At 45.3% G+C, this 23,795-nt stretch overlaps 3 protein-coding genes across 3 annotated transcripts in view; 2 read left to right on the top strand and 1 right to left on the bottom strand.

The window, feature by feature from the left end:
* Nucleotides 1-450: 450 nt before the first annotated feature.
* Nucleotides 451-5,785, top strand: ch25hl3 (cholesterol 25-hydroxylase like 3). The gene is made up of 2 exons (XM_048998637.1): nt 451-1,248; nt 4,293-5,785. Exons 1-2 carry the CDS (start codon nt 818-820, stop codon nt 4,654-4,656), a joined length of 795 nt encoding a protein of 264 aa, XP_048854594.1. The 5' UTR covers nt 451-817; the 3' UTR covers nt 4,657-5,785.
* hk2 (hexokinase 2) overlaps nt 1,681-23,795 on the top strand; it is a 167,005-nt gene continuing 144,890 nt past the window's right edge. The window contains exon 1 of the mRNA XM_048998572.1: nt 1,681-1,684. The gene's annotated coding sequence lies outside the window, so the exon portion shown is untranslated. The remainder of the gene's footprint in view (nt 1,685-23,795) is intronic.
* On the bottom strand, nt 16,907-21,414 carry bmp10 (bone morphogenetic protein 10). The gene is made up of 2 exons (XM_048998622.1): nt 20,320-21,414; nt 16,907-19,109 (listed from the first exon to the last, which is right to left on the bottom strand). The coding sequence occupies exons 1-2, from the start codon at nt 20,684-20,686 to the stop codon at nt 18,040-18,042; spliced, it is 1,437 nt and encodes a 478-aa protein (XP_048854579.1). The 5' UTR covers nt 20,687-21,414; the 3' UTR covers nt 16,907-18,039.

Raw genomic sequence — 23,795 nt, 5'->3', positions numbered from 1 at the left:
CCAGAAATCGAGTTTCCACTCCAACTCCAGGTTATGTTCCAGACATCTGCAGTCCGGCAGGGGACAAGGGTGTTTGGAAAATGGGTGGATGGATGCATTCACCCCCTTTCTGTACGTCTCAACAAAGAAATTTCCTCTCAGGATCAATAAAGTTCTATCTTACATCAATGTGGTATGAGAGAGACACTGTCTGCCCTGAGTATCTTTAGACATAGCAGTGTTAAAACTAAAAACTTTTCCCAGTATATTAATTTTAGGAATAAAGTAGGAAAACCCCTATTAAGTTAACAGGAAAGAATCAGCATTGTGTAATGAAGTAAATCATAGCACAGATGAGTAAATAGTGGCTGTGTTTCACATACCTCATATTTAATTGCCGTTTTTATTAAAGTTCTGCGGCAGCTTTCACTTCAGTTCAGAATCCCCAGAACTGACGCGATGTCTGTGTATCCCTTCCTGGAAGTCAGGGGGGTAGATTTGGGTATGGACGGTACGGACATGTCCCTACCGATATCTGCATCGCCCTAGCGAGTACCATGTGTGCTTCGGAAGGACGTTGGTTCGGGGCTGATCTGGTCCCTAAAGAAATCAAACTTCAGCTCTTCTGGGAAGTATGTCTTTCTAGAAAGAGTGGGTGTAAAAGAATCTTAATATTCTTGGAGAAGGACACTGACGCAACTGGGCAGTACCGTTCAATACGAGTAAGCCACATGACGTTTTTTTTCCTTTCGTTTAATTTAATTATTTTTTTTAAATCGGGAAAGTTCAGAAACATCAACTCAAACATCGAATATAACATCCGCAAATTCCCGGTGCCATGAACAGCACTTGTGAGCTGTCCCGGGCATCAGGACTTCTACAGCCCATGTGGGACAGCTTCCTCCTGCATCGCCACATCTTGCGGTCGCCCTTCTTGCCCGCCATCCTCGCCTTCTGCGTGCACTTGCTTTTCAGCGCACCTTTCCTACTCCTGGATGCGCTCGCCCGCCATGTTTCCGCCGTGCGTCGGTACAGGATCTCATCCAGCGGCTCCGAGTCCGTGTGCCTCCGTCGCTGGCTGGACTGCTTCGGTCGAATTCTGCTGAGATATATCGGCATCGTCCTACCAGCGAGCGCGGTTCTGCAGCGCCTGCGGACCCCTTGCCTTCCGCCAGACGCCCCATCCTGCGCTCAGATGCTGCTAGAGGTCGGGTTGTGTCTGCTCATCTTTGACACGCTTTTCTTCATTTGGCACGTCTTAATGCACCGGTAACGTATACTCAAATTACAGAAAACTGTATAGTTATGTATGTGCCATGAATTGATATGACTAGAAGTGTTAAATCGCCGTCGGAACTTTGGTCGGCTGGGAGGAATGAGATTTTCAATTCGACGCAGGTTTGCACACATGCACACGCATTGACCTGCGTGTCACAGTTTAATTACATTGTAAGTAGTTTATAGGATTTGCAAACTACCCCAACGCTTTGGATGTAGCTAATTTTATGTTTATAATTATATTCAAACGTGATGTTGGATAGCAGACGAGTACCACACACTGTGAAAATGTGTATATTTGGGAAATTGCAGAACATCTCTTTTTTAAGTATACCTGATACGACCTGGGACACTTTAATGGAAAAATATTTTGCGTGGATAAAGATGATGAAGTCAGTGTTGATAAGGAATCTTTATGCCCATGTACATGGATGTTCCTGCTTACACTAAATATCCACGTAACACCTTTATCAGTTGTTTTTTGGTGAAATATAAAACATTTTACTACCAAACTGAGCACAGACACAGGGGTTAAAGGAAGACGGGAAGGATTCGGCTTATGTAACTTATCAAAACAGTTTCCAGAAGAACAGTGATCAAATCAAGCCTTTTATTCAAGAAGGAAATCCAGGTGGGGATGGCATGTAAAATTGTAACCTTCAAGATACGTAAAGCAGCCTGTGGTTTTGAGTCAACCCAGTTTTAAAGGGAGGGTGGGAAAATTTGGGACCTGGAAGAAGGAGCATCTTGGAACTAGATGGCTCCTGAATTGTGTCCCAGTGTTAAATCTTTGCTGGCTCAGTGTGTTTAGAATATGTTTAGCAACAGGCTGTAATGAAGCCGAGATGCGTGTCTTCCTTGTGCCTTGAGGGGAGGTGGGACCAGTCGAGCAGTGCTGGAGGATCGGAGAGATTGTGGTGCAGAGCGGGGTGTGATGAGGTCCTTTAGGTAGGATGATGCCAGAGAATTTTTGGCTTTGTATGCGAGCATCAGTGTTTTGAATCTGATGCGTGCAGCTACAGGAAGCCAGTGGAGGGAGCGCAGCAAAGGAGTGGTGTGGGAGAACTTGGGAAGGTTGAAAACAAGACGAGCAGCTGCATTCTGAATCAGTTGGAGGGGACGGATGGCGCTCAGTGGTAAACCCGCTAGAAGCGAGTTACAGTAGTCAAGGCGTGAGATGACGAGGGACTGGACGAGTATCTGGGTAGCCTGAGTGGAAAGAAATGGACGTATCCTCCTGATGTTAAAGAGGATGTTAAAGCTGTTCCTCTGAGCTAGTCCATGGATACACGGGATAGTCCAAAGGAAACTGAAAACGGTTTGCTTACTAAAGCTCCAACATAGAACCATAAGGAGAACTGCTTCATGAGAAGTTGGTTTTCTTGTGTCTAAAAAAAAAAAAAGTAACATGTGCTGTGATGGGATTAGGGAGGGCGATCATCTGGGACTGCGGTCTGTGAATCCGCTTGCCAGAGAATTTTTTCCCAGCATGCTACTTCATCATGCTGTATTGCTGGAAATTCAACTCGGTACAATAAGCCAGCACTATGACAAGCGATCGACTCAAGCCTCACACTACAGAGCAGGATCATTACTAGGCGATGGCTTGATAACGGAGGAGGTTGTGTCTGCGAGAAAGACAGGCGTCTCTTGAAGTTTGCCTCAGTAGGACTTTGATGCTGTGAGACTCTGGCTTTCAGTCTAAAGAGTGACCCACCTGATTAGTGACAGGAGCTCTTCAGCCAGACATCTTAGCCTGAAAATAGACACTGAATGTTGAATTGTTGTGGTTTTCCCCAGAAATGCCACTATGCTGGTGGTTCAACCTCCAGTAGAAACTTTATCGTTATTTTATACTAAATACACTGCAGCACTCATAGTTTCATTGTGTATTTAGTATACGATGACAATAAAGCTTGTATTCTGCTCTAATCCATGAATGATACTCCAGGTTACTCAAAGTATCATTAGACCACCTGGAGCTAATGGCCCACACAGTGCAGAAATAATGGGGGAAAGGGTCAGACATTATCGACACATACTTCAGTGTTTGTCTGCTGGTCTGACTCATTCATCTGCTACAATCCAGCGGAAGATGACAACCCCTAGGTGGCCACCTTCTCATTACTGCTGTGAATCACCCATCCCTGGGCAGAGGTTTCCATAGTTCTCTGTGAGCTTTGTCCAGCACACAACCTGACTAATTTTCAAGGCTATATTTAGCTAGAGGGCGGCATGATGGTGCAGTGGTTAGCACTGTTACCTCACACCTCCGGGACCCTGGTTCTCCACCTGGGTCACATGTCTGTGGAGTTTGCATGTTCTCCCCATGTCGTCGTGGGGTTTCCTCCGGGTACTCCGGTTTCCCCCCACAATCCAAAAACATGCTGAGGCTAATTGGAGTTACTAAATTGCCTGTGTGAGTGAATGGTGTGTGAATGTGCCCTGCAATGGGCTGGCCCCCCATCCTGGGTTGTTCCCTGCCTCGTGCCCATTGCTTTCGGGATAGGCTCCGGACCCCCCGCGACCCAATAGGATAAGCGGCTTGGAAAATGGATGGATGGATGGATATTTAGCTAGATTAGAGTTGCTGGTGGAACCAGGAAAGTGCCTGACTTGGAATAGGGGTCACTTACGAGATATGAGATGCAAGATTTTTATCTGCCATTTGTGCATAAAAGCAACATTCCAGGCACATTGGGATTCTTGTGCGGAGCCGTCTGAGTCAAGTAAATAGAATATTTAGTTGCTAGGTGTGGTTGGGCTTTTTCTCTAAGTGTACAGTAAACTCTCAGCCAAACTGTGAATCGATGGAGACTAACACCATCCAAAGGGATAATCGAACAAATATATGGAACAGCTGGGGGGTGTCAGGGAGGGATCTGAGTGACAATAGCACAACGTCCACTACCAGCAAAATAACTGGCAGTTCCTGGTCACTGTCACTTTTAATGTGCATTTACAATTAAGGTTTGTGAAGCTGTCAATGTTTGTGCATGAGAGCGGGAGACGAAGTTTGATTCTGTCGTTGGCAGCGTCCCCTGGCTGTACGTGTGGGTGCATCGGGACCATCACCAGAACAGGGACACCTTCGCTCTTTCGGCGCAGGATGCCAGCATACCGGAGCTGCTGTCGCTCAAAGCCCTGGCAGTCGTCACTGCCGCCGCAGTCGGCTGCCATCCTCTGAGCGAGATCGTCTTCTACCTTCTCAACATCTGGCTGGCTGTGGAGGACCACTGCGGATATGACCTACCCTGGTCCCTTCACAGACTCCTGCCTGGCTTTGGGGGGGCACCTTTCCATTTGGCACACCACCAGAAGAAAAGAGGGAACTATGCCCCTTATTTCAAACATTGGGATAAATTGTGTGGAACATTCCTGACGGAGGAGGCGGAGTAGATGCCTTCAGCCCTAGTGATGTTTAACTTCATGGCTGTGCATCTCAATGTGAGCTGTGCTGTACATGCAAGTCGATTAATCACTGGAATTTCTCTGAATCACTTACCGTAATAACTCCAGAGAGTGGGAAGTGCTACAAATGAACAGATGCAGGTAGAATGTGATTGTTATCCAGAAGCGGACTTTAAACGGCTCATCTCTCCACAACATGTCACTGCCTAACAATCTTTGCGATCATGATTAATATAGTGGAGACTAAAAGTATATCAAATATCAGTCTTCAACAGCTATTTCCATTAAGCTTTTTTTCAGCTCTTATATTTCATTAAGATAACCTGAGTGAAGCAACCACATAAAACACATTTACATTTCTATTTAATAGATTTATTTATATATCTATATTTTTATCATTTAATTAAAATATATAGGTAGCAAAGACTGAACCTTGTCAGAGATATGGTGCAATTTTTTTTTTGTATCCATATGGTTTAGTTAAATCTAAAAGCATTAAAATTTGAAAATTAACTTATAAATTACTTGCAAATGTAGGGCCGCATGGTGGTGCAGTGGTTAGCACTGTTGCCTCACACCTCTGGGACCCCGGTTCGAGTCTCTGCCTGGGTCACATGTGTGTGGAGTTTGCATGTTCTCCCCATGTCGTCGTGGGGTTTCCTCCCGGTACTCCAGTTTCCCCCCACAATCCAAAAACATGCTGGCTAATTGGAGTTACTAAATTGCCTGTGTGAGTGAATGGTGTGTGAATGTGCCCTGCGATGGGCTGGCCCCCCATCCTGGGTTGTTCCCTGCCTCGTGCCCATTGCTTCCGGGATAGGCTCCGGACCCCCCACGACCCAGTAGGATAAGCGGTTTGGAAGATGGATGGATGGATGTAACAGACTAGACCAGGGGTCACCAACATGGTACCACATGAGTCACCTGCGGAACTGTTCTGAAAATAGCACAACTCACCAGTGAGCAGCGTCTAAAATTTAATTTTTTCCTGTTGCTTGTATTTATATAGATTATAATATTACTATATTATTTATATACAATATCTAAAAAAAAATTAAAAAAAGAATTTAAAACATGTTTATTATACATGAAGTTTAGGAGGGTGTTTCAAACTGGTAGCCCTGGACGGTCGACTGCGTAGTGAGAGTATAATCCACACAGAATGGATACCACAGACTCGGGTAACGTGAACTGAGCCCACTGGCAAATTTATTTACTGCACTGTAATTATTAAATTATTAAATTGAAAAACACACATACATAAAATGTAATGGATCTGTATATCACATTCATAATTTACATATGATCTTAAACGTCTTCTCTCCGTAGTCAAATTCTCTCCGTAGACAAATTTGCCAGCTGATTCACCAACATACTGTATCCGCGCACTTTCAGTAATTAGCAATCATCATATACTGCGCTACTCCATAACCCTCACCCAATCAAAACCTGTTTATGTGCAGACTCCTTGCTATCTTCTTTTCTCTCTTGTACATTTTTTTGAAAACCTAGTCTAAAATTTTTGGTTTTAATCTATTTTTAGAGAATATTTGCAGGATGATGCCAAACATGTCAATGTGGCGTAACTGTAAAAACTTTGTACCAAATAAAGTTGCTTTAAAAAGGTGAAATTCTCAAGAAAACACCCCTTTTCAACGAGTCTGGCGTAATCTTACATTAGAACTGTTTAATAGGAAATTCAAGTAACAGAACATTATTGTTCTGAATTTTACAATTAATTTAAGGAAACATGTTAGTCAGGTCAACTTTCTCAAGTGTCAAGGTGGTGTAACTGCCACTCAAAGATCCATTTTGTTCATGTTGTGCAATAAAACCCTGTTACAGGAAATAATATCACACAGAAGGACCCTGGATGACGCTAACTGCTGTATGCCAAGGATAGTAACAGTTTAAAATTTGAGACAATTTTAGAACATGGTCAGGTATGTTTCTGGTTACATGTCAAATGGTATGACCTTAGGAAATCATTGACATTGAATTCATCATAATTCTAAAAATGATAATGCCTTTATAATTAAATTTTAAATTGAATTGTCAAATTAACTGGTTACACAATTTGACATATTATAAGCCTTTCTGTTGGAGGCCATTTTTGTGAAATATCAGTAGTTTATGATGCTGATTAAATGTAATACAAGCTAACTGTGTGGAACTACACTCATCGGCCACTTTATTAGGCACACCTTGCTAGTACCGGGTTGGACCCCCTTTTGCCTTCAGAACTGCCTTAATCCTTCGAGGCATAGATTCAACAAGGTACTGGAAATATTCCTCAGAGATATTGGTCTATATTGACATGATAGCATCACGCAGTTGCTGCAGATTTGTCGGCTGCACATCCACGATGCGAATCTCCCGTTCCACCACATCCCAAAGGTGCTCTATTGGATTGAGATCTGGTGACTGTGGAGGCCATTTGAGTACAGTGAACTCATTGTCATGTTCAAGAAACCAGTCTGAAATGATTCGAGCTTTATGACATGGTGCATTATCCTGCTGGAAGTAGCCATCAGAAGATGGGTACACTGTGGTCATAAAGGGATGGACATGGTCAGCAACAAAACTCAGGTAGGCTGTGGCGTTGCAACGATGATCAATTAGTACTAAGGGGCCCAAAGTGCGTCAAGAACATGTCCCCCACACCATTACACCACCAGCAGCCTGAACCGTTGATACAAGGCAGGATGGATCCATGCTTTCATGTTGTTCATGCCAAATTCTGACCCTACCGTCCGAATGTCGCAGCAGAAATTGAGACTCATCAGATCAGGCAACAGTTTTCCAATCTTCTATTGTCCAATTTCGGTGAGCTTGTGTGAATTGTAGCCTCAGTTTCCTGTTATTTGCTGACTGGAGTGGCACCCGGTGTGGTCGTCTGCTGCTGTAGCCCATCTGCCTCAAGGTTCGACGTGTTGTGCGTTCGGAGATGCTCTTCTGCATACCTTGGTTGTAACGAGTGGTTATTTGAGTTACTGTTGCCTTTCTATCAGCTCGAACCACTCTGGCCATTCTCCTCTGACCTCTGGCATCAACAAGGCATTTTCACCCACAGAACTGCCGCTCACTGGATGTTTTCCCTTTTTTGGACCATTCTCTGTAAATCCTAGAAATGGTTGTGCGTGACAATCCCAGAAGATCAGCAGTTTCTGCAATACTCAGACCAGCCCGTCTGGCACCAACAACCATGCCATGTTCAAAGTCACTTAAATCACCTTTCTTCCTCATTCTGAAGCTCGGTTTGAACTGCAGCGGTTCGTCTTGACCATGTCAACATGCCTAAATGCATTGAGTTGCCACCATGTGATTGACTGATCAGTAATTTGCATCAATGAGCAGTTGGACAGGTGTGCCTAAACAAGTGGCCGGTGAGTGTGTTCAGTGTTATATTTTTGGGAAAAAAAGTGTTGATTTATCCACAATAAAGTATTTTCAAAGCTCTGTAAGGCTCTGTAAGTATTTTCAAAGCTCTGTAACCCTGGATAAAATCACTATTTATGACTTGTCACAAGGCACAAGTGAACACTGTGCATGCTGCAAGGATCAATTACCTCGCCAAAAGGCATGAATGTTAGTTATTTTTTGCACACACACACAGAAATACACAAACGGACAGAAACACACTGACACACGGACAGATATGTTTTTACCCTGACTCATTGTCGCTAGATATTTTTCTTAAATCATAAATAAGGTTCTGGTTTGGATTGCCCACCCAGGTTGGGGATGAGTTACTGCCTGAAGCAGGGGAGTTTAAGTATCTTAGAGTCTTGTTTATGAGTGAGGGAAGAAGGGAGCGGGAGATTGACAGGCGGATCAGTGCTGCATCGGCAGTCATGTAGACGCTCTATTGTTCTGTTGTGGTAAAGCGAGAGCTGGAAGGCCAAAGCTATTGATTAACTGGTTGATCTGCATTCCTACCCTCACCGTAAAGAATAAGTCACATATACTTTGCCTTTAAAATATATATTTGAAAACTACTCATTATTTTTTTTCTTGTATTTCACCAGTTAGTATTGGTGAAATTAGTAGCACACAGTGAAATTATTGCATACAGTGATATTAGCTTTCCAGCCCACTATAAAATTATAAAATACACTGAAATACGCTTTCTACCTTCAGACATTTGGAAAGAGCTCTAAGTAAAGCTGCTGCTCTTCCACATCAAAAGGAGCCAGCTGAGGTGGTATGGGCATCTATCTATGATGCCCCCTGGATGCATCCCTGAAGAGGTTCTTCGGGCATATCCAACTGGGAGGAGACCCCGGGGCAGACCCAGGACACGCTGGACAGATTGCATCTCTCGACTGCCCTGGAAACACCTTGGTATCCCCCAGTGGAGCTGGAGGAGGTGGCTGCTGAGAGGGAGATCTGTTCAGACTGCTGCCCCCATGACCCAGCCCTGGATAAGTAGTAGATGGATGGATGGAATTACAATAGAAAGTTGTGAATTCATGATTCTTGTTGGTGGATGTTTTTTTCTACATTAAATTAAATAAAACACCAAGTTCAATTGACCATGTTACAGTAACTGTCATGCTTGATTTTTCAATGTCAATTTCTTCACCAAATAATTGTCTTTGACTGTAGAAGAAACATTAGTGTAACCAGTATTTTTCACAAAAATGTAATATACAGAAAATTAATGTGGAATAAAATGCAATCATCTATTGCAGTGTAATATCATGATTTTTAAAAAAATTTTGAAAGATTATTTAGAAAACAGTGGTCTTTTTAGCATGTCCTGCTCAATATTGTAAAAACTAAAAAAAAAAAATTAATCTGGTGTGCTCAAAAAAAACTAATTTTAAGAGAAATTGTAAAGCATTCAATATTTAATGTTAACCTTGTGATTTCATTTGGTTCATATGGTCAAAGCAGACCGTAAAGATTGCAGGGATTGCCACAATTAACAAAGCTTTGCGAAACTGGGTTTTATTGGCTTTGGACGAGTCAAGGGGTGTTGACGCAGTTCGCTACAGGAACCAAGCTTGCCCAACTGTATTGGTTTTATTGTGATATTTTCACAACATGAACTGGAAGATTGCTTGTGTGCTTCCCACTGGATGTGCTTCCCACTGGATGTGCTTCCCACTGGACCTCAGTAGGTCACCTTTAATGAGCAAGGTGGATAGGTCTCTTACACAGTTTGTCAGCAGTTGAAAGTTGGATGTAAAAGGCCTTCATTAGCTTCACTCCCTGTGTAATAACAGTCAACCTCTGCCAAACCATCTTAACTTCAGGAAGTCAGCAATAACATACTGTATAGGAGCAAGAGTATCTGTTATGTTTAATGTGGGTTTGTTGACAGCCTTCCTAATCACTCCACTCCCTTTTTGCTGAATCCTGTCCTTTGCTTGTCTTTCAAAGACTCTAATGCATTAACATGCTGTTTGGGGAATTCCTTCATGAACAAAAAGCTCTTGCTCTTCCTGCCAAGACAAATCCATGAGGTTCTCAGTAAAGTCTGCCTCTCTCTTCTCAAGGTGTCAAGCTCAGCTGTTCCCCCCATAATGTTATTCAAATGTAATAACTGCATCTCTATGTTAAAATGTCCACTGGCTCCAGCTTAGTGTCCATCCTCATTACAGCTATCAGATGTCAAACAGCTGGTTACGGTTGTTTGCACCCCTTGTCAAACTGCACTGACTGAAAATCTAATATTAAATAAATTCACAAAACCATGCTGTATTTCTGCACAGTGATGATTTCAGTACTAATGTTTACTGTGGCTGAAGGCATCACTTCCAAATGTTTCTTGCTGCCAAGGAAGGGTTTTTTTCAGGAAGTTGGTAGGATGTTTAAAATAGACTTTCCTGACCCGTCCCTGGGGAACCCAAAGACAGTCCACATTTTTGCTCCCTGCCAGATAGACCCGAGGACTGGATTAAGAAACACTGGGCTAAAATGTTAACTGCTATGGCATAAGGCCAAGTGAGACCAAGTGGGCTGATTTTGACTACAGTGTCTGTATGAGAGTTATGTTGACTATATACTAAACAGCAGCCCAGATGTCTGATAGCTTCCTGCGTTGGCCCACACAGCTCAAGGAGACATTTTCTGGTTCGGAAGCAGGACTGTCTGCCATACTAGCTTTCCAAAGTTTTCAATTATATCCAGCAAAGTCAATAAATACTGCATGACTCATTTAACCACAAGGCTGAATTCCCAGAATCACTGAAAAAGAGCTTGTGCTGCATGATCAAAAATAAATAAAATGTAAAATAATTTTCGCACATAATTTAACAGGGGAACTGGGAAAGGGTCGTTTAGGGTCTGCTTTGTAAACGGTGCCTTGCCTACCCTGAGGGTATCATACTCTCAAGGTATCCATGCAGCACCTGTAAGCAATCAGCTTAACAAGGTAACGCTGGAGCAGGAAGGCTGAGATCACTCTGTGTGGGGGGAGGTCAAGAGCCTGTGTGAATCGCTGTTAAGGACATTGAGGAACAAACGTCAAGCAAGACCTGTGCTTAACGGCAGGCTGTCAGGTCTCACAGGCTGAGCACTCATGACGATGTCCATCAACATGAATTCATTTACAGTACCAGTCAAGTCAGGACACATACTGTAAACCGCCTACAAAGGAGAGTGATACACCGTCGCATCACATGATCTGTCCACTTGACCAAGTCAAATTAGAAATGCTTTTGGTTTGTCAAAGTGAAGGAAAAGCAGCCAATGAGTGCTCAGCATATGTGGGAACTCCTTCAGGACACCTCATGAAACTGGCGGAGAGGAGAAAGTTAGGTCAGCCAGTCCCTGTAGTAACTAGGTTTAAGGGCCTTGCTCAAGAGCCCACTGGTGGGATCACTCTGGCGACTCAGGGATTTGAACCAAGAACCTTCTGAGACCTGCTTCGCCACCCTCATATAATGTTTTGGTCTGTACATAATTCTATATATGCTGTTTTACAGTTTCGATACCTTTAAAGTTACTCTAAAATACACAAATAAACCTTTCAACCAGGTTATGAGTTAGGGTTCAGTTTAAGTGCCCCTAGTTTTGAACCCGAAACCACTGACACCCACTGGAGCCGTTGGGCTGATGCTCAGCATGGAGAAGCTGTTGGTTTTCCTCCTTGTCATGGTCCCTTTGCACATTGATATTTGCTGCTATGGCTGTGTAGCGCAGCATCTCGCCCTCCCTCACGAGACACGGTAAAGACCAGTAGACACCGTTGTGATGACAATACTCATTATGCTCCTTTAGTGTTCAGCGAATGTTGTACCGGGGTTCAGTAACTGCTGGCTGGGTTTGCAGAAAGGCATTTGTCAGTAGGGACCAAGGTCATTTTAGTTGCCATTGTTAAAGTTAGATTTCTCAATGGAAAAACCCACGGCTTGCCTTTAAAAAACAAGGAAGTTTTGGGGCTTTCCTTCCCTGCATTAGACTTGACGACATGACTGGACAATCGCGAGGCCTGGAACAAAGCATTGCTGTTAGAGTACTGAAGATATGTGAACAAAAAAAATTTAATGAAAACAAAGCATTTCTCTGTAAGCCTCTGGACGGATGCCAGCTGGTTAGCCAATGCCTATGTGGGAGATAAAAAGTACCCAAATCCATTTATCCAATCACAGCAAAGAGCAAACTAAATTATTCCTGAAATTGCTGTTAGTTTGACCACCACCTCTGGCAAGCTGTTTAGAAAGAATTTCTAAATTAACCCCAACTGGTCATGTTTAACAGTCTTTTCAGTCTTTATCAGACTGTAAGTTCTAGAGCAGTACCTAAGATGTCCACACGATGTCACCATTGCATGAGACCTAGCAACCATGCATGACATTAGCTAAAAAAGAAAATGAATTTTGCCCTGTATATCAGCCGGCGCAGTGGTTCAGCAGGTAGCAGTATGGGCAGCATAGGGCAGGGGGCACTGGCCCAGGAGCAGGACTTGAAGACACTGGCTCAGTTAACCATGATCATAGCCAGAGGTGGAGATTTCAGGTCCAGAGAGTACAAATTCAGATCAACATTTTGTTTCAACCAACCAGTTGAGTACTCTGTGACTGTGACTCTTTATACTGAACTTGTATAAAGCCCCTGTAAGGACACAAAGAGGACTTTCGCTTTCCTTTTGTATTCAATATGGTCCTGACATTAGATGACAGAGTTAAGCTGAATTATACATTATAAGATATATTTAACGGAGCAGCACAGTGATTCAGTGGTTAGTACTGTTGCTCACATCTCTGGGACCAGGGTTCAGGGGTGGAAATTTCAGGTCCAGAAAGTACAAATCCAGACCAGGATTTTGTTTCAACCAACCAGTTGAGTACTCTGTGACTGTGACTCTTTATACTCAACTGATTGGTTGAAGCTAAATCCTGGTCTGGATTTGTACTTTCTGGACCTGAAATTTCCACCTCTGCCAGCGTTTGACTCTCTACCGTGGCTCCATGTGTCCAAGAACATGCTGAGGTTTATTGGGGTTACCAAATTGCCCATAGGTGTGTGTGTGTGTGTGTGTGAGTGAATGGTGCGTGAGTGTGCCCTGTGATGGGTTGGCACCCCATCCTGGGTTGTTCCCTAGCTTGCACCTGCAGCCTCTGGGACAGGCTCTGGACCCCCTGTGACCCTGAGTAGGACAAGTGAGTACGGAAAATGGGTGGATGGGTGGACAATATATTTAGCTTAATTTTCTTTGTTGTTCTAAATATATAATATGTTTTTTTTTTCAATGCAATGAGACAGTTGATGTCCCAATGCTCAATTTTACATTTAAACTACTCCACACATCCTTGTGCCTGTTCCCTGGAGCCCTGGTGTTGTGATGGATGACAGCGGTGAAGTAGCATTCCTCAGAACTCTGCAGGTCTATGTACCGCAGAATGGAGCTTCCTCTCTGTTGCGTCTGGAGACACCGAAGCTCTAAACAATCCCAGCTTCTGAGCGTAAAGCTTATCTGATTTATCAGCAGGCAGAGTGGAGGGCAGCCAACTTTAACCCCAGTAGGACCTCTCCTGTCCCTATTACAGGCAATTAGAACATTTCCTCCAGTGTAAATAGCCGTGCTTAAGTGCTGTCTCTATCTCTCTTCCACTTCATCCACCCAATTCTCCTTCTAGTAGTCGCTGTATCTGCCCTCCATCTTGCTATCTATTGATCTCTCTCGCTTCAGTTTGCATGCGTGCTCCCGTGCACACGTGTGGCTCTGCATGGTCAGGGAACGCCCACCACCACACCAATCCTTCTTGCGTTTGTTTCTGATCCTTTTTGTTCCTCCTTCTTGCTCGTCTTCATCATTTCATGGACCGGCGCTTTTTGGCACCTCATCCCCAGGTATACGAGATGCCTCCAGGAGCTATTTTTGCAGCTCTCTGTTGGCCGACACCCCCCCCCCCCCCCCATCCTCTCATTAATGTCTGTTTCCTCCGTTCATCCAGGAGATTCACATGATTTAGTTATAGGTGGTTCTCATCCTTCATTTACGGACTTTATGGCTCGTGTGTTGCTTCGGACCGCTTCTCTGTGTCATGACCACACTTAGCATTTGTTTACTCAGATGATATTTGCCCCCAGGAAGTACAGTTGAAGCTCAGAATGACTAGACCGCTGTCCAGGAACAGGGCTGGGCCAGCCACGCAAGTTGAGCTCGGGTGGAGGGTCCTGAGTGGGTGGACGTGGGGAGATAAGGAGCTTTGTGATGCAAAAGGCTGGCAGACGGGCATCATTAGGGACCCACGTCAGAGCTGAGCGGAGGAGCATAGTACAGCACGCCAGACACCAGGCACGCACACACAGACGGACCAGGATTCACATAAGCAAGGGCTTCACAGTTGTTAAACGCTGAACTCTATTTCCTCAGTGTAGGGCATTATTACAGACAAGTAGCACGAAAAACATGAAATCACTTCGCTTCCTGAGCCGGGGTCCGCACACTGCCGAAACACTGTGTGACGTTAGTGGCCCTGCAAATGTGTAAATATTCAATCAGCATGGCCCTGTTGTTAACCTGTGAGTCGCCATATGTTGCTACATTTAGCAACTATGATCACATTCTTTGTGGCTAGTCATGCTCTGGACTGGAAACGTGAAGGATGTGAATGTCTTCATCGTTCTTGTCTTGCTGGGAAGTTTGTAGGTCTTAGAGTATCGTGTGGATCAGCCAGTCAAAAAAAAAAAAAACACGGAGAATAATAAAATATAATAAAGAATGTTTCTGTGGTGCTCATTATCCAGCAGGTGTCCATTTCATCAGGTACTATTAGAGACAGACTATTGTTCCTTGCAATCATAAAATCCACCAGTGTTCAGTGGGCGTTGGAGACTATACTTGTCGTCCATCTGATTGTTGCAGGATAAATGTAGAGTTTTCACAACAGATCAACCTGTTATCTGGTATAGGCACCAGTACACTGTGTCTGACATGCTGAACCATTCTGGGGTGGCTCTGGAGCCTGGGGGGGGGGCACTGGGAGTTGTGTTGTGCTGGAGAGCTAACAGCATTCCCCTGTTCCTGCTCCACTACTAGTGGCCACTTTGGAGTGTTGACAAAGGTGACAAAGGAGGGCGAGGGAGACACGGTGCACCCGCTCGCCCTGGGGACGCCTGCTCTGCTCGCTGTGGTCAGTGCCAGCCTGAGCCAGAATATTCCGGAAACATTCCGACTTGTCAGCCATGTTTATTATGCACCATCCTCAATGGTACAAAAGCCGTGTCCTGCCTAGGATTAGAATACATTTCTCACAGTGCTGAGTGCCCTGTGGTTTATCCATCCAACGAAACAATAATCTTGGGTTGGATCACCTGTAGTCTTTCCCAGGCTGTACCAGCCACATGGCTGGGCTACACACCGGATGCTAGTGCATTAGAGGAAACATGTACTCAGAAACACAACCATACCCTAATGAGACTTAAGGACAACAACCAGCCTAACTGCATATCTTTGGTCTGTGGAAAGAAATTACCACATACCATTGGATTGCATTACCACAGGAGAACATGCAAATTCCAGAAATGTAGCTAGGAAATGGGAATCGAACCCATACCACTGCAGTGCCACCTACTGGAATATTTTTGTTCCTAAAATACAGATCATTGCACCTGCTTAGAAACCACAGTATTCATTAATTAGCAAATTAAAGTGTTAAACAACTATATAGTAGAGAATTTCGGCTTGGGTAGATTTCTGTTTGTGTGTGGTTACCCAGTCAAGAAAGTCTGTTTGTACTGGAATTTATACTTACAGAAACGTACACGTTCTGCATTTGTCCAGTTCGCACTACAGTTGAAATGTATCAGTTGAGGTTGTTAGCTCTCTGTGTTGTTTATTTCTTGCCATAAGTTTTTAAATGCTTAAAAATGAAGGATTAAGTCCTAATAATGATAAAAGATCGTTTTCTTTGTGGTTTCTTAATTTTGATCAAAACATAGCAAAAGTAAATGTAATGCATGAACTACATTATAAATAAGGAAAACACATTTTACGTGATTTTAATAATGTTCACTATGTTTACATATATTGTTTTACATATGCACCTATTTGTCACAGTCAATAAATTAATCAATAAATAGGATCTTTATTTACTGAAGCAGCACAGAAACAGCTAGACTGGAAACTCTGATTTTGTATTTCAGGAATTCCGGAGTTCTGAAAATTACAAGTGAGTCCAGCAACATCAACAAAGAACAGGGTCTCACTGGACACTACTCTGGAAGTCTGTCACAAGTTTCTCCTTCAGACCCAGTCTGGGGGAGTGGGGGAGGGGCAGGACCCACTGGGGGACGCAGCCCCTTATCCGACAGGCTGACAGCGATAAGGAACGCTGAGCATCATTTCCTTAAAAGTGAGGGATCGGGTAGAGGGAGAAAGGGCCAGGGGTAATTGGGAGGTTCGACCTCGGCAGGTGGGGGTGCTGGGGGCTTTTCAGAGTGAAGGGTGGAGCTTGTTGGGGGTTAGTCTTAAGACTGAGGAATGTTGACAGTCTTCTCTCTCACCCACCCCCAGAATGGTGTCCAGTCCTGGCAACAGTCCACATGTTTCTCGGTGCTGACACCTTCTTATCGGCCCGCTGTGGAGAGGCGGGCACGGCATGTGGCTTTGGGTGACGCTTGGGGGGTCCAGGGGTCGGCAGGGAAGTTGGCCAGGAGAGATAACCCTCAGAAAGCAAAAACCGGAGAACTCCAGTCCAGTCTGGTTGAGGTTTCTTGGGTCAGTCCCATTGGAACAGTGCGGCTGGAGACACGCAGAGCTGATTGGCGCTCTGCTCCAGGCTGCTGGCCGATAAGGGGAGCGGAAGGAACAAATAGAGTGATCCGTGTTGGCAGAGCAAAGCCAGCCATTCGCTGGGCTCCCCCTTCCATTCCCTCGGCCGGTGCTGTCAACAGTCCTCGGTCCAGCTTACGTTCAGAGATGCTGAAGATGCTGCGGACCCCCCCCCACCCCCCAAGGGACCCAACACCTCCAGCATACGCTCCTTTGGAAGGTCACTGACCTCTATGTGTCCCCCTGCTTTTGAGTGTAAATCCATATTGGATTAGTCCAGTGCATGAAAGGCAACAAGTTTGGGATTTTCTCATAAATGTCCAAATATATAATGAATAAATTGACCATATGGGACAACAACTTAAGTTTCAAAAATCTAACTGCAGGCCGTACTCTTTGAGATCCTCCAAGTCAAATCTTTTTCGTTTGTGCGATGGGTATTTCACATACTGTCCATTACCTTGAGAGTCCATAATAATCTAAGAACAGCTGAACTTCACCTCTCACAGAAAAGCATGCTTTTGCATGCAAGGCATTACCTGCCCCCCTGTCCTAGCAAGGACACTTCACCTCCTTTAGACCTTTGATGACTGAAAATGGGAAAGTGGTGATACTGCTGTCCGCTTGCTAAGTAAGACTCCAACCCTGAACAAAACACCTCTTGGAACTGTGATTAAAATACACGTGTACAAATGTCTGTCCCTGAATCTCTGCTTCCTGCCTTCGTCACTCATTAAATGACATTAACAATGCCCTGCTGTACATTATAATTAAATATTCTTGTTCCTGAAATACAAAATATACACATTTACAAACAGTAAACTCGCACATAAATTAAACATTATCCCCCCTCTCTGTTTACTCCACATATTGCAGGTTTGAATCACCATTAAAAACGTGGTAAGTTACTCAGATCCTAAAATACCCTCATACTGTCACCTAGACACTGCAGTTTAATGCTTCATTTTGACTCTGAATAGGATCCTAATGCTAATGGTATTGTTGTTATTGCCTGTAGATGCTGAATGTTGTGTAATGACTGTCGTCTTTAATGTGGGGGTTGATCTGGTTTCCTTTCCTTTGTCACTGGGATCATTTGACAGACTCTCAATTTGAACAAGCCTTCCCGGCCACTAGGAGGACTATCTGCAGCCACATTCTGCCACCACCATGCCATCATACTTGTATTTGTAGGTGACCACACCCGTGTCATCCAAATAGAGCAGGGAGATGGGGTCTAGCTTGGTTGGCACGCAGCAAGCCCGTGACACTTTCTGTGGGCTCTTCAGGTTCACCAGCGTTTGGACGATGGCGTGTTTGGTGGGTGTTACATGCTTGGTTAGTGGGTAGGAGCAGGTCCCACTACACTCATAAGCCTCATAGCCAGTGGGGGCCAAGATCCAGCTGTCCCACCCAATGTCCTTGAACTCAACATATAGGGATGTCCTTTTGCACTGGCTACCTTTGGCATTGCGACGGATCCTGGATGCTGTGTCATAGATGAGGTTGGATCTCATCTGGATAAGAGCCTCTTCATCTTGTTCCTCTTCTTCAGACGCACCATGCTGATCTCCCCACAGTTCATTCAGACCCAGCTCCAGGTTTTCCTGAAGTCCCACCCCTAGGTTCTCATGTTCAATCATTTCATTCAGCTCTCGTTTGTCACCACGATGATCTCCACTCTGATCATCAGAGAACACAATGAGCAAGGGCTTGTGTTTGGCCTTAGGACTCATGTCAATGTCCATGTCTCCACCTAACATCCCACCTTCTGCACCATCTCTGCTTACAAAATGTCCTACTTCACCCAGGGTGTTCAGACTTGCAATGTGTACCTCCAGCCTGTGGGTGGTGCTATATTCCGATTTGTGCCACTGCCGGACAGCAGCAGTCAGATCGAAGGACTCCCAGCCACTGCCCGTGCCATAGACCTGCCGTGAGGCCAACTCCACCCATTTCAGCGGCTCTCCTTCCTCATCCTCCCCTGGCCCTTCACTCTCCTTCACGTGGCCGTCTGCTTCTTGCTGCTGCCCCCTCACCTCGAAGATGGTCACCTTGCGATCAACTCCAGCATAGAGGCGCCGGTCCCTCTGCACCAAGGTGTAGAGCCGCAGCTGTGCTGCAGTGACGCGCTCGTGGTGGGGGATGGAAACGTTGAAGAGGAGCGGGTGTCTCCTCACCCCACCCAGCCCGACGCTGTCGGGGGAAGAGTCTGCGGTAGATACAGAAGCAGAGTAAATACAGTAAAATAAAAGCAATCAAAAAAAAAAGACACAAGAAGACAGAGATCAGTGAAGTGTTACCTCTGCTATGTGACCATGCAATCATGTGTTTTTGACAACTTTTGCTCCATAAGACTACTTAATGCATCATAAACATGCATGGGTCTGTGGTTAGGGCTACGCTTTATATGCACACACATATAGTTTAATATTTACCTAAACTGTAATCAGTAGAGCTAACGGGAAGGCATTTCAGGGTAGCACAGTGGCGCAGGGATTGGCTGCTGCTACCTCACACCTCAGGGTTTGAATCCCATCTCTGTTCTGTGTGTGGGATCTGTATACTCGCCCTGTACTGCACAGGTTTCCCCCAGCATTCCAAAGACATGCGGTCTGGCTAATGTGTCTCTCCGCAGAGTATTTTTGTGTGCATGCACTGCATGTAGCCTGTGATGGCCTAGGGAGACTTCCAGCTTTTTGCCCTTAGCAGAAGTCAGAGGACAGATAGATACATTTGAAATAATGTGCATGCAGTATAAATTTATGAAGGAGAAAAAAATACATCCTTGGTTGACCGAAATAACTAAGCAGTTTCAGTTTTGTTTCACATTATATTAGATTAAATCACGTTATATTACACAATTCATATCATTATTTAGAAAGCATTGCATGATTTATGTTTGCATGCAAGTGGTATCTAGACGTGTAACTTGATAATAAATTGTAAAGTGAAACTGCCAAATTAGCTGTCACTTGTTAAAGCTGAACTCGCTGATAAAAAAAAATCGCTTCCTGCTTTTCAACCAACTCTCCATTGAATTTCTGAGCCACTGATGTAATAAACCACCAAACCAGGCAGAGACAGTGTTTCTGCCACTGATCCTGAAGTTCATCACAAACCAGGGCTTAATTATCAGCTTTTATCTGTTCCACCCAAAAGATATTTAGCAAAATCCTGCACCAAGAAGCTGACAAACCACAACTGCACACTGGGAGTAGTGATGGTGAAAATGAAATCTGTCACCAACATTGGCATTAATCCACAACACTTTGGGCTTAACTTTGTGTAAACGTGTGTAAAGACAGGAGCTGAAAATGCGTCGATAAATAGTGATCCCGAATTAAGAACATGCAGAGAGCTGTGGAATTTGTCGGTGAAGCTGGGTGTGAAGCTTAGGGACACGGGGGGTGGAGGAGTACCTTCATTCTTGAAGCTACGGATAATGTTGGCGGAAGGCATGGCGGAGCGGTCGCTGGCGAAACGGTTGTACAGCTCCAGCATGTACTCTGGTGGCTCCACGCGGGACCCCCTGGATTGCAGCGGTGGGCCCATGCCTGACAAGTTGAAGGTGCGCAGGAACTGTCCCCTCAAGGTCTCGAAGAAGTTCTGCATGTCCAGATCTTCATCCTGCTCCAGCAGCAAGGAGTCCATGGAACCCCCCCGGTTCTCGGCCATCTCCGGGGCCATGATAGGGCTGCCCTGGCCCCAGCGGGGCCAAAAGGGGAGAAGTGGAAAGAAGAAAGTTACATAGACGCCCCACAGTTGGAAGATCCGAACCTTAGCCATTGTCACGGGAGAGTTCAGTGTTCAGAGTAGTTGAGGATTCGTTTGGACTTTGTAAGCTCTGCAGGTGCAGCGGAGCAGCATGAACACACAGCAGTGGTAACACCTCGGAAACCTGGGGCTCAGCTCGCTTTCACGCTCTTTGGGGACGTCGTTTTGGCAAGGGGTTAAAAAGCAGGTTTGTCCTTGTTGATCTTGTGATTCGGTGGAGAGGGCAGGGCTGTGGCGGTAACCCTTTCTGCAGATAAGTGTGGAGAGTTTACCTCTCTCTGCTCCTCTGGCTCTTTTATGACCACCAGATCTTCTGAGGAATTTGTGTTTCTCCCTTATGTCCCATGCATGCCTTTGATATATTTTTCCGGAAACTTGAAGTTCTGGCAAGAGCCTGGTCCAGCTTCGTCCTGCTGTGGCATCTCTTTTCTTCTGCTTTTCCTTCCCCAAGCCTCTCTTCCCCTTGCTCACTTTCTTTCTCACTCTTATCTCTGAAATGGGAAGCTCTGAGTTTTTTCTGTGTACATTGTTATCTGCCTTTTTCCTTAATGAGGACTTTGTAAACATGGTTGGGATTCGGGTTGTGATGACTTCCTAGTGAGTGCGCTCTGTGGCCGGGGTGGGAGAAGATGGGAATCTTGTTTGAAAGTTTGTTTATTTTTTGTAAATGGGTGATTTGGAAGGATGGATACTTGCTTCATTGACCATGTTCTTGACATTCAGGAGCACAGCCCCCAGAAGAGGCATTCAGAATGAAATAAGGTCTAGGAGTCTTCAAAGTCTTTGTTGAAAGATGGTAGGTAGACTCAAGGCCTATGAGATACCATATATGAATTTTATGATGGTTAAGAAGAAGACCTACGAAAAGAGAGCCAGGAAAATGGACTTTTATGGACATTATCTTTTTGAAGAACACTGCAAGGAGAGCGAATCAGAATGTCTGAGAAGATGCGTGTTAGATGCAACCTCTGTAAATGTCTGTCTGAAGTTTTGGGAGCTGCAGCTTTTTCCACCATCTGCATGCTATGGTCTCCAAGAACAGGGCACACATGTGCTCAAACAGTTGTCACAGACTTAGGTGAGAGATACAGTCAAACCTCGGAAGTTTCTGGAAGTTCTGCTGATTTGTGCTTGGCTGCATTTCAGCAATCAAACACTTAGAGAAGGCAAGGCGAGCTGAGACACTTCTGTGAATGTCAAGTATCTCAATACGGGCTCGCAAGTCCGGTAACGGACTTTCAAAATAGCTGCCGTGAGGCCAGTCAATGGCCACGACCCTCGGGTGGGTGTTGACAACATGATAAGCGTGGCAGTTTGGAGCTGAGGGTGATAGTGTTTGAGTCTCCATGGAGACCTGGGGATAACACAGCCCAACAGTCATGTGCCTCTCTCGTTCCAAGCGGAGAAGAGCAGGAGATCCTCAGAGATTCCAAGCTCTGTGTGTGAACCATTTACGGTTCTAGCGAATGCTGTCCAGGCACTCGTGCACGTTTTTCACAACCACTTGGGTGGTGTTGACCTCCCAGGGCAGCCAGAAGACGTGGGAAAGCACGGGCTCCGTCCTCTGGCGGCCACTCCCCAGTCATCTGGACACTTGACAGACATGCTGCTATCTATTCTGGAGCGCCTTACATAATGCGCCTGTCTAATGAGCTGGGTCTCCTCTGCTTGTTTTGGGGTGTGTGATAACAGCTGTCCCCCACCCCACACACACACACACACACACACACACACACAAACATGCGCACACACTCAAGTGAGCCTCCCCCCCCCAAGGAGCACTGGGACCAACCATCTAATGACATTCCAGCCATTTCTGTCTTAGCTTCAGCTACATTTTATCTGCTCTGACCCACTCTCTGAGGTTAGCCCCCGCCCCCCTTTCCTCACAGCACCACCCCTCCCCCCATAAAGCTACTGTGTCGATAACCTGGCATGGGGGTCACCTGGCACCCAGACTGTGAAAGGCTCACTGCCATAGGGAAAGGAATTAAGACAGCTAACTAGGCAACGGTCCGGGTGAGGTGGGCCGGGTGAGGTGAGCCGGGCGAGGTGGGCCCGGTGAGGTTGGCCGGGCGAGGTGGGCCCGGTGAGGTGGGTCGGGCGAGGTGGGCCGGGTGAGGTGGGTCGGGCGAGGTGGGTCGGGCGAGGTGGGCCGGGTGAGGTGGGCCCGGGGAGGTGGGCCACATGCACATACCTGGATTGAGTGATGCTGGTGATGTTTGAAGTGACGGTTTTGGGCACCCTTGGCTTTCCCAGTTTCAGGGTGGTTCATGTTTAGACTGTACTGGATTCACACCACATTTACTGGAAGATCTCGAATCACTGAACCATCTCAGACCATAGCGTCTACCACACAATGGTGGGTAGTATGCAGAGGTGGAAAGTTCAGGTCCAGAAAGTAAAAGTCCAGACCAAGATTTAGATTCAACCAACCAGCTGAGTACTTTGTGAATGAGACTCTTTATATGGTTGGTTGAAACTAAATCATAGTCTGGATTTTTCTTTCCTGGACCTGAAATTTCCACCACTGGCAGTATGTGACGTAGTGGGTTAGGTTTCTTTGCTTGTCATCAGAAGGTTGCCAGTTCAAATCCCTCCCTTGGCAGAATAATCACGTTACCATTGAGCATAGCCCTTAGCCCCACTCCTCACCCCCCAAAATTCTCCAGGAGTGCCGGATAAATGACCGGACCCTGTGTTTGGATCACAAGCGTCACTCTTGTGTGTGTGTGTGTGTGTGTGTGTGTGTGTGTGTGTGTGTGTGTGGATTTGCATAGATCACATTTGAGGACCAAATTGTACCCAAAGTGTAGTAACACCTGAAATTTCCCTACTGTTGGGGACATCTTTCGAGGTCCCCATTTGGATAACCACAGTTTTATAAAAATCTGTGAATGCAATCAAAAAAGTACAAATTCAAAAAGTATTTTAGTTGGTTACTTATGGTTAAGGTTAGGGCTGGGTAGGGGTTAAGGGTGTCGTTACTGAGATAAGGGTTTTTCCCATAGAAATGAATGGACGGTCCCCATTTAGATAGATTTAGATGGGTACGCGAGTCTATGTGTGTGTGTGTGTGTGTGTGTGTGTGTGTGTGTGTGTGTGTGTGTGTGTGTGTGTG

The sequence above is a fragment of the Brienomyrus brachyistius genome, chromosome 2 (assembly GCF_023856365.1).
Source record: "Brienomyrus brachyistius isolate T26 chromosome 2, BBRACH_0.4, whole genome shotgun sequence".
Lineage (NCBI taxonomy): Eukaryota > Metazoa > Chordata > Actinopteri > Osteoglossiformes > Mormyridae > Brienomyrus > Brienomyrus brachyistius.
The sequence above is the reverse complement of the archived record's forward strand: the minus strand, read 5'-3'. Positions and strand labels throughout refer to the sequence as shown.